Genomic DNA, 9,852 nt, shown 5'->3' on the forward strand with positions numbered 1-9,852 from the left:
TTTTCACTTGAATAATTCTACACTGTTATACTTTTTCTTTTAGTCCTTAACCATCTTACAAGTTTTAAAAAACTATAAATGGACATCTTAAAAATGAACATTCAAATCCTCTCTTTTTCTTTTTGGCAGGTTAGCCATTAATTAGATTGTAGATCACATTTCTCTTGAAAGAAAAATATTATTGATCATACGTAAATAGAATTTCAGTATCCGTATATGTTCCCATCAATTAAGAAGAGTATTAGACGACAAAAGCCGAAGATCAGTTTCCTTGTTCTTTTTTCCCCGGACTTCTTGTTTAATCAGAAACCACCCCAGAAAATTCCAGACCCCGTCACCGCGATCTATACAAAGAAACATCAAAAACCCAGAAAAATCCCTGCGAAAATTCTTCAAAATCGAGCATATACATTTTAGGAGACTACACTCAATAGGACTAAAGACAGAAGGTGATGGGAGGGGAGAGAGAGAGATGACGGGGTGGAGAAGAAGTTGAGAGGAAGAAAGAAAAAAGGAGATGGCTAGAGCAGAGTGGGCGAATTATCATAATAATAGTAGCAGTGGCATTTATAATAATGGGAGAGGGAAATTGTGTTCGTACAAGAGAAGCACACTTGTGGTTTGTTCAATCAACATTGTTGTTGCCCTTTTTGTGCTCCACTCCCTCTATACTTCTCTTTACCGGTATCCATACAACGATTCAACAAATGGTAAGCTATTTGACCTCATAATTTCTCCTTACATAGGATTTTTGGTCCTTTTGATTTTTGTTTTTTTCTTTTGCTGTTTTTGGGATGACCCTTTTGTTATTTTGGTTTTCTGAGCAAGACAAACTTTCCAAGTTTGGTTTTTTACATGGCCCAGTTGGGATTTTTGTTGTTTTGAGGTCTGTTTTAGTGCTGGGATTTTGTCTGTTTTTCGCAGCATTTAGGTATACTTCAGATCAGATTAGTAAAATGAAAGAATCAATTAGAATACGAAAGGAATCAGAACCTACAGAGCTTATAAAATTGGTAAGATCCCGTGGTCTTTATGCTCTTCTTATTTAAGTTTTCTGTGGGTCAGTTTGGAAGAGATTAGTATTTCTATTAGTGTTGTAGCTTGATAAGGAAATTGTCATTTTTTTGGGTTCAATTAAGGTAGAAGAGCTAAAGAAAGAATTTTTACGGGAAGAAAGGGTGGTAGAAGTGCCACTTTCCTTGAAACAAAAGATAGCAGATGAGCTACTGCTAAGATTAAGAGCCGTGAATGCTAGTGGCAACTCAACTGTGCAGCGAGGTGAGTACATGCTTTTTCTATCCTTTTCTACGACCTCCATTCTTATATTTTCAACAGTTCAAGTCTTAGGAGCAGCTTATTCTGTATTACATAGGTGGTAAAGTTAATGCATTTACTGTTTCACCGACTATTGGATTCTTGTTACGAGTTTTTCTTTGATAAGTTGACATGTTGTCTTAAACAATACCTCTCCATGCGTGAAAATTTCCAATTCTGGAACTTAACATGAAGTATACACTTTCCTTGTATATGCATTATGCCTGATGCACAAAAGGTTTGGTTGAAAAGCATTACATGCTTGCCAGATTAGAGAAGAGCTGGCTGTGATCATTACCTTAATTCATGAATGAAGAGTAATTGCCAAGATCGTGGAGTGCAGAATAACTTTGGATTTAGAAATCAATGTATTAAGCAAGTGTCAAACTAAGTCTGTAATTGATATCAATCAACTAGCTGGAACTCAAAAAACAGCTTAGATTCTTGAAATGCAATACCATGAAGACTTGATTAAGTTGGTTTCCCTACTGTTGTTGCACTTCAGTTGAGAGGGTGTTGTCAGATCTCTCTCTCTCTCTCTCTCTCTCTCTCTCTCTGCTTAGCCTATCATGACCTTTTCTTTACAATGCCTGTTTTGAATTTTACAGATAATTCATGAATTTACTTAAATTTCCTCTTACAGGTAGAGCTTCATGTAGTTAAGACTCTGAAGCTTCACTTAATCATGGCATAAAACTTGCTGCATTTGCTTGCATGATTGAGGTCTACCTTTCAAAATTACACAAAACTTCTGATTGCACATTGATGGTGTATAAAATCCACTATATGATCATATCTTGCTCTAGTTTAGTTGATACGGTTTTATCTTGACTGTTTTGTCTTTGCAACGAATATATTTATGAATTAATGGTGGTGAAATCTAATAACAGTTACTATTACAGTTAAGTTCCCAACTAACTGAAATTGTTCATAAGAAATGAAGATGTAGTCATGAATCATGGGCTTTGAGAAAAAACAACAATCTGGTTAGTGCGCTTGAGAATGGATCTTTCTAGCTCTAACACAGTCTGTTTTATTTGCTCATAAAACCTCAATGCATTTATCTGGAATTCGTTCGGCCTCAATTTATTGTGTTCATCTCATGCCACACATTGGAATCTAGAATAGTTGTTTCATGGAGTGGTGTATATTTTTCAGTGATTGTCCCTGTAAAGAGTCTTATGTGGCAGATCTTCATCTTGTTGTTAGTTCTATGGCTTATTGTGTGAGAAGTAATAAGCTTAGTACTTGATTTATAATGGATGGAGCAACTTGACTCTCTTTCCTTTAGCAGATGCCTAGCATTTTTCCTCACTCTCTTTGCCTTCGATCTCTTTTCAGTGCAGAACCAGGGTTCTACTTCAAACTAATGACTCAAGTTTAACACTAACTTATTAATTTTGGCACCATGTCAGCGGATCTTCTATATTGCGGATCCATTATACTTGTAAATATATCCTCAAATTACAACTCATAGACGTAGTCTAAGTTATTTTCTCTATTGTTTATTTTCCTAGTTGTGTGAAGATCAGTCGTTGTGATGCATTGGGCCTCGTCTTGTTTGCTGCTTTTTCTAAAGGTGCTTGGGGGAAAGTGATCCTTAGGAAATTGTTTGAATAACTGAAAGGATGTTTTTTGTCTTTCAATGTTTTTGAGAACTAAAAATCATCTCAAAGGTTGCTTTGACTGTCTAATATATAGCTGAACATGCCAAAACATTATTAAGGCTATGCAAAGATTGAAATCAGTATGTTTTTGAGCAAAACAGTTGAATCAACGCACTTCCAGTAAAACATAACTAATGGATTTTCGTACTAAAACTGAGATTTGCTCTGTTTAAGAATACAAGGAATTCACAATTCATGTACACCCTGAAATAAATTACACTCTGAAGGGTTTTCACCATTGTTTTGAACATGTGATGATGTAAATGGGTACATATCAAGAAGCCCTACATTCCTTCGTAAAAGAGCAAACTCTGAAGGGCTTTCACCATTGCTGTGGACATATGATGATGTAAATGGGTACAAATCAAGAAGCCCTAGATTCCTTAGCTGAGCTACTGTTGAGAAGGGATAGTGGTGAAACGAAATGGTTTTTTTATTGCTAAAATCATTACAATGTTACAGACTGAGTCTGGATTGCATGAGCGTTCAGAGATGAGGGGCTGGAAATGATCTATTCAAAGAACAAGCTTGGAGGTTAGGATCAATATTATATAGGATTAGCAATGAATTTTGGGAGTTTGGAAGCACGGTAAAGAAGATTATTCCTTTTTATTTGGGGTGAATTCAAAAGAATCATTCACATTTTACACAAAAACCTTTCAAGATGTAAAGTAAACATACCTACACAAAGGACACAGGCGAGATCATTTAAGATCTATATATCACCCCTTTAAGCTTGATTGTGAATGTCATTTAAGTATCTCAAGTTTGACCATATGTTGTGCCAGTCAAGCCTTGGACGAGCAATGGTCTGGGAGGTTGGTACTCCTTGGGTGAGTTTTTATTTTATTTTTCATTAGTCTTTTTTGGAGTGGGGCAAGGCAATGATGAGACATATGCAAGATATGTAGGGGACAGGAGTTATTCTTTCCTCTAAAATGCTTTTCATCTTGCTGCCGAGAGAACTCAAGTGGCTTATTTGCACTTATTTGTCCCAAAAGCCTTACTTGAGTTGCTAGATTGTCTCTTTGATTTGTCTTAATACCAGAATTCATTTTCAGACATGTCATGAGTTTCCTTTGGATTTGACTAACCTGATCCTTTTGATGCTGTCATATTTGGTTTTGCTTTATAGATGTGTTAGATTTACCCATAGTATATCAAGATACATCACTTGTACAATTTGTCTCCCAAGATGCTCTAATTGGAGTATAAATCCCCACATACATTATTGCTCGAGTCTGCTAAACAAAATAGTACAAAGGAAAGAAAGAGTGTTTTTTCCTTACAATCTTCGAGATTGCTAGTCCTTAAATTTGAAATTTAGTTGCTCAAATTTGTTTTAGAATGGTTGCAGTGGTGAGATGTTTAATTGGACGTAGCTTCTATTTGCTTTCGTAGTATTTTAAGTTTTACTGAGTAACATGCCAATCCTTGTTGTTTTTATTAAGCAGAGGCAGTTGAGGGTTGGCGAAAGGAAAAACTAAGAGAAGTAAGACTGTTGACTAGTGGAAAGCCTGCAAATTCGACTTTTCTGCCTGAAGAAGCTGGTATGGCTCCCGTTCCAGATTTTACTTTTTGCTATTTTATCTATTTTTCTGGTGCCTAAAGTGGCTTTAGTTGTAGTTTAAGCAACCATCAAGGTAGTAACATATAGTTTGCTTATGCTTATGCTCATGCTCATGCTATATAGCTGTCTCTAAGTTTGGTTGCCTGTTAGAACCCACTTGCAGTAGTTGCATAAACCATATGGCTCGATAGGGAAGCTTTTACTTTAGCTGCACATTATTAAGCTTGTGGTAACAGGTTTATTCTTCTTGGGTCACATAAATATGGCTCATAGTTGGCATCCTGTATAGCGGGTTGAAATGCATATATATTTTATGCAGAAAATACTGAAGGGAAACTAAAAATGCCGGGGTCTGTAATTTTTTTTGGCTGCATTGTCACCATGGTATTTAAAATACCAGAAGAAAGATTGTCTATTGAATATCAGGTCTTTAAAATTTGTATTTTCATAAATTTCATCTAACTTTATAACAAATCTTGGAAGTATCTTATTTGAAACAGAAGAAAAAAGAAAAGAAAATAAAAAAAGTTGGATCTTAATTTTTTTTCTTCCTTTTATTATCTTAATTCCTTTACATATGTAGTTCAAATTGATATTACTCTAATATAACACACAACAGAATTTGCGGAGGAACATTTTGCTTGATTTTCTTTTTGAGACCCCTTGTTAATCTCTGCTTTACTTTATGCTAGTAATCAAAATTTCAAGCAATGTTTTCACAGGAGTACTTGTAAGAGCTTTAGGGTCTGGTTGGGCTGAGTTTTCAGAAGAAATTGGTTTGTGGATACCACTCCAAATCATTCATGAAGAGCATGATGACAAGCCTGAGGGTGTGGATGACCTCGGTAATTAATTTGTCCTTGATTTCTTTGCTCATCAACACCCACCACCCCCCACTTCTCCCTCCTATCAAAGAAAGAATCAAAGAGAAAATTTTCAAAGTAGGGAAAAAGAAATTCAAATCTCTACTTCCGTGATCAATGGCTTCTAAATTTAGCCAGTGAAGGATTGTGGTTTCTATTTCCTACTTGAGCCTTGCTTGATTGATGAAGGATTTTACTGTATTATTTGTTTTGATTAATTTTCCAATGTAATTCTAGTTAACTGAATGCAATTTACTTTGCAGACCGTGAAATTTTGCCTGGACGGCAACTTCCACCCGAATGTCATGCTGAACTCCATACAGATTATGATGGCGCTGCTGTCAAATGGGGTCTTACGAACCCGAAAGAATCGGCATATGATTGTTGTATGGCTTGTTTAGATCAAGCTAAAATGGCCAAGCCAAATGAGAAGAAATGCAACATATGGGTCTATTGTCCATCTGAGACGGGTTGCTATTCACCAGATATTTATGAACACAAAAACCAGGAGTGCTGGCTTAAATATGTAAGTTTTAGGCCCTTTGTTATTATGTTCTAACCTTTTGTTTGTTGTTTATTTCTTTAAGTACCTTCTTTCAGAAAATTGTGCGAACTAAGTTTGTTCTTCATTTCATTTTCTTGTTTTTATTGTCAAATGCAGGCTGAACAACCGAAATTAAATTTTAAGGACATATACCCTGACTCTTATAGAAGTAGCCACCGGAATGTACCGGTTACTGTTGCATGGGTTGCAGGTGTGGTTAGTGTATAAAATACGTATGTTATTGAAGTGGCAATTGCCTGAAGATCTTCTAGACAGCTGCAAATCCCTGATGTGGCAAAGGTGTTACTAGTTGCTGAAATGCAGAAGACTGGTGGAGGATCTGCGAACCCTGCTTCTCATTCACAATTCCATTTTGTCTGTTTTCTGGAGGAAAATGAAGTATTGGTTGGGCAATTGATTTTTTGGTTTACTTTGGTGGTTAGCTTAGTTCGTTTGCCCTTTGGCCTTTTAAGTTGGGATAATCCATTCCACGAATGGAATGGTTTGAGAATAGTGGAAGATACCACAAGGTGGCCATGATTGTAATACGAGGAACTGTTTCATTTTAATTCAGATCTGAAGTTGTCGGAGCTCATTGTTGTTACTGGTAGAAGTGAAAAACTGGTGTCATCGCAGTATGAAGGCTGTCAAAGACTGAAGCTGGCAAATGATCCTCAAGCTCCTGAAGTTGAGCTTGAAACCTTCAAGAAAGTTTGTTTATCTGTTGATCTTGCACTTTGGCAGTTGCCCTGAGTTAGGATCTGCTTGCTTTACCTAAAATGTATCAGCATTTCCTTGACTTTACCAGAAGACATTCGTACCTCCTCCTGTGCTCCGTTCCAAGTAAGGTTTTGACCAAATAACGGACTTCCTTGTGTAGAGTTTAAACCCAACTAACGGAATCATGGAATGGTGAAAACACACCACATGTCAACGCAGTGCTTTTTGTTGAAGAAGGCAAACTACAGATAGAATTTTATGTTCATGCCTAAAATCATATTTCCTGAAGAGATATCTGTACTCAAATTAGGCACGTAAAAAAAAAAAATGGAACAACATATGGTGAAACCCATAAAATTCTAAACCTTTTGCCAAAGTACACGAATCATACGGTGAAACAACAGTTATCCATTAGCAATCTTCTTTCCCTAAACCTTTTTGCTGTCTTCCTTCAACAAGCAGGCAACCCTAAACTAGTTTGACCAACTAGTTTCCACCGCAACACTGTAACATGTGCACTATACGTTCCAACCCCCGAGTCCGACTTTAACAAAATAACCCAAAACTCGCAATTGGATGAACAGGCGCCGTCGTTTGGTGACGACCACGTTTTTGTATTACCCCTTTCACTGCGTGTGCCCCCTCCGAAAAGCGCAAGAGCCGCCTCCTGCCCTGGACCTCCGTTTCCTCTCTGACTAACGTTGCTTATAATCCCATCCCTTCCCTAATCCGGAAGCGTGGAAATCTAGACACCTTCCTTCGGCTTGTACATCTTGAAATCCGGGTAATTTCTTCATGTTTTCAATTCTTTCTTGCATATCTGTATCATTCATGCAATTTGTTCTTCGGGTTTTTTTGGGTTGATTTCTTGTGGATTTTGTACATGGTTTACTTGATAGGATTTGTGGGTTCCGCTTATTTTTTGAAGTCGAGAACGTAAATTCTGTTAATTATCTGAACCATTGCCCAGCTACTTGTTTACAAATTTGCATCTTTCTTCTAGTTTTGCTTTTGCCCCTTTCCCTTCCTTCACCCCTAAAACAGTAGGCTTTGGTGTGTACTTGAAGACAATTCTTGGCAAGATGGATGCTTTGCAACCAAAGCAGCTAACTTTTGGGACTAGTGGAAGAAAGATATTGTAAAATTGTTACAGCTCAATTGGGAATTTACCTTTAGAAGCGAGGTAAGGAAAATTGAAGCAAAATTTGAAGGAGACTTCAAAATAGTCGGAGGACTAAATTGGCTAAAAAAATTATAAAGGACGAAATTGGTTTTAGTGTAAAAGTTTAGAGACGAAAATGGCGAAATTCCCGCGAGATAAATAAGGATGTTTACTGTGTTTACTAGGGAACTAAATTTTGATTTAGTTAGCTTGCTTGCTTCCTGATAATGAATGGAAATTATTATTCACTGTAAGGCTTAGAAGGCGTCATCAGTAAGGTTACTACCCTGTCTGCCTTTTGGGGAGAACCTGTTACATGCCTAATAGAATGTGCATGTAGCACATATTGAGCGTCTTCAAACTTGAAGCTACAAACACGAAAGTGCTCATCTTTATAGCTAACTCTCAAACTGATTTCTGGTTCTTAATGCTATTGGCTGCTCCTAATAGATTGCTGGAAGTGGGATATGATGGTGTCCAGTGCACTGTACTTTCAGTCCTCCAATCTTAGATTTTACAAGTTCTTCAGCAACCACTTGCCTGATGCTTTATTGGGCTCTCACCATATTAGGTTGAAAGGACAGTTTTTCATTAAGTAGAATGGTTGCTTTTGGTGATTAGTCAAGGAGAACTTACTGTAATTTGGATGCAGTTATTATTTTGGAATTTGGTTAGTGGATAGGGTGGCCATATTGCGATCTTTGTTGCTTTCATCATGAAATAATAACATGACATCTCACAAAAATGCTTCCATTTCCCATTAGAAAATTTTCTTTCTTGACCTCCTGTCACATGACGTTTACTAAAAACTTATTTTGTGATTCAATTTGATTTACTTTGCAGTGAATTTCTATTCTAGTAGCATTAAGTCAAACATGATCATCAGTGGGAAGTTGATCCAGCGAACCTACTACGAAGTCCTTGGTTTGAAAGAAGATGCAACCTATGAACAGATCCGGTCAAGCTATCGCTCTTCCATCCTTAGTTCTCATCCTGATAAACTGCTAAAGGAATGTGAAAAACTGAATCCTGAGCACAAGTCTGGTGACAGATTCATGGAGTTACAGCGAGCTTGGGAAACCCTCAGCAACCCAAGGTCTCGTGCCATTTATGACAGTGAACTGCATACTTTGAGGCAGGATGCAGTGACTTCTGAAGATGTTAGCTTGGAGGATCTTACAGTTGAAGAAGCTGATGATAGTTTAGAGCTTTCTTATAGTTGCAGGTGTGGTGATTACTTTGTAATTGATTCTTCAGAGTTGACAGAGATTGGCTATCCATTGTCAAGAAACGGGAATACAATCACTTTACACACAACAAAATCTTCGCAAGCATCTATTATTCTTCCCTGTGGATCTTGCTCTCTTAAAATCCGTTTGTTGATCAATTCAGATGTTAAGCTTCACATTGATGGTCATTCATGAGTAGTGAATTTCGTTATGTTATTCCTTTCACTAAGGAATGCAGTTTTGCCTTCTGATTGAATGTAGGTCACTTTGAAAGGTTTCTTTGCAATTCTATTGGAGTTTTTCTCCATTTGCTTGCTACTTTGACATGAATCAAGCTTTCTTACAAGCGTCTGAGATCGAATAAGGTGGTCGAACGAGATTTCCCTCTCGGGGATCTTTTAATATACTATTTCAAACCATTTTGCCACTGGGAGTTAGCCAACATGTCAGACAGACAATCCATGGCTATCCTAAACTTTGTTGACTGATACTGCCTTTCTGTTACGTAATTCTATGTGCTTCATCGTTGCTCGGTGAACGTCAAAGTGGCTGAAAAAAATATAATGAAGCCCACTAAGGACTAAAGGTTTTCCGAACCAATGATTTGCGTATGAGTTGTGAATAAGAAAAGGGATTTTGACAGAAGAGGCTTGGCATTTGGCAAGAGGTGTCTCTCAAATACATACAGGACAACGTCATTTGTTTACATCGTAAGATGCAAGAATTTCCCAGAACGGATATGATGGACGATACTCAACTAAAATTCCCCATGCAAACTTGGAA

General features: G+C 37.2%; 2 protein-coding genes across 3 annotated transcripts; both read left to right on the forward strand.

Moving 5' to 3' along the window:
- The first annotated feature begins 264 nt into the window (after positions 1-264).
- LOC140015328 (uncharacterized) lies at positions 265-6,548 on the forward strand. Of its 2 annotated transcripts, XM_072067546.1 has the most exons (7): positions 292-710; positions 925-1,013; positions 1,140-1,278; positions 4,436-4,531; positions 5,274-5,396; positions 5,678-5,940; positions 6,076-6,548. In XM_072067546.1, the coding sequence occupies exons 1-7, from the start codon at positions 518-520 to the stop codon at positions 6,184-6,186; spliced, it is 1,014 nt and encodes a 337-aa protein (XP_071923647.1). In that variant the 5' UTR covers positions 292-517; the 3' UTR covers positions 6,187-6,548. The 2 variants fall into 2 exon arrangements, with proteins under 2 accessions (XP_071923648.1, XP_071923647.1); XM_072067547.1 differs by lacking the exon at positions 925-1,013 and having other exon boundaries at positions 265-710.
- A 775-nt stretch (positions 6,549-7,323) lies between these two features.
- On the forward strand, positions 7,324-9,355 carry LOC140015329 (uncharacterized). Its single transcript, XM_072067548.1, has 2 exons — positions 7,324-7,462; positions 8,684-9,355. Exon 2 carries the CDS (start codon positions 8,716-8,718, stop codon positions 9,262-9,264), a length of 549 nt encoding a protein of 182 aa, XP_071923649.1. The 5' UTR covers positions 7,324-7,462; positions 8,684-8,715; the 3' UTR covers positions 9,265-9,355.
- Positions 9,356-9,852: the final 497 nt, after the last annotated feature.

The sequence above is a fragment of the Coffea arabica genome, chromosome 10e (genome assembly GCF_036785885.1).
Source record: "Coffea arabica cultivar ET-39 chromosome 10e, Coffea Arabica ET-39 HiFi, whole genome shotgun sequence".
NCBI classification, from domain to species: Eukaryota; Viridiplantae; Streptophyta; class Magnoliopsida; order Gentianales; family Rubiaceae; genus Coffea; species Coffea arabica.

Bases quoted from the DNA above. Each gene is read 5' to 3' on its own strand.
- LOC140015328 (XM_072067546.1), top strand. From the start codon at position 518: ATGGCTAGAGCAGAGTGGGCGAATTATCATAATAATAGTAGCAGTGGC. The intron at 1,014-1,139 runs GTAAGATCCCGT...GGTTCAATTAAG, and splicing joins CTACAGAGCTTATAAAATTG to GTAGAAGAGCTAAAGAAAGA. The intron at 4,532-5,273 runs GTATGGCTCCCG...ATGTTTTCACAG, and splicing joins TTTTCTGCCTGAAGAAGCTG to GAGTACTTGTAAGAGCTTTA.
- LOC140015329 (XM_072067548.1), top strand. From the start codon at position 8,716: ATGATCATCAGTGGGAAGTTGATCCAGCGAACCTACTACGAAGTCCTT.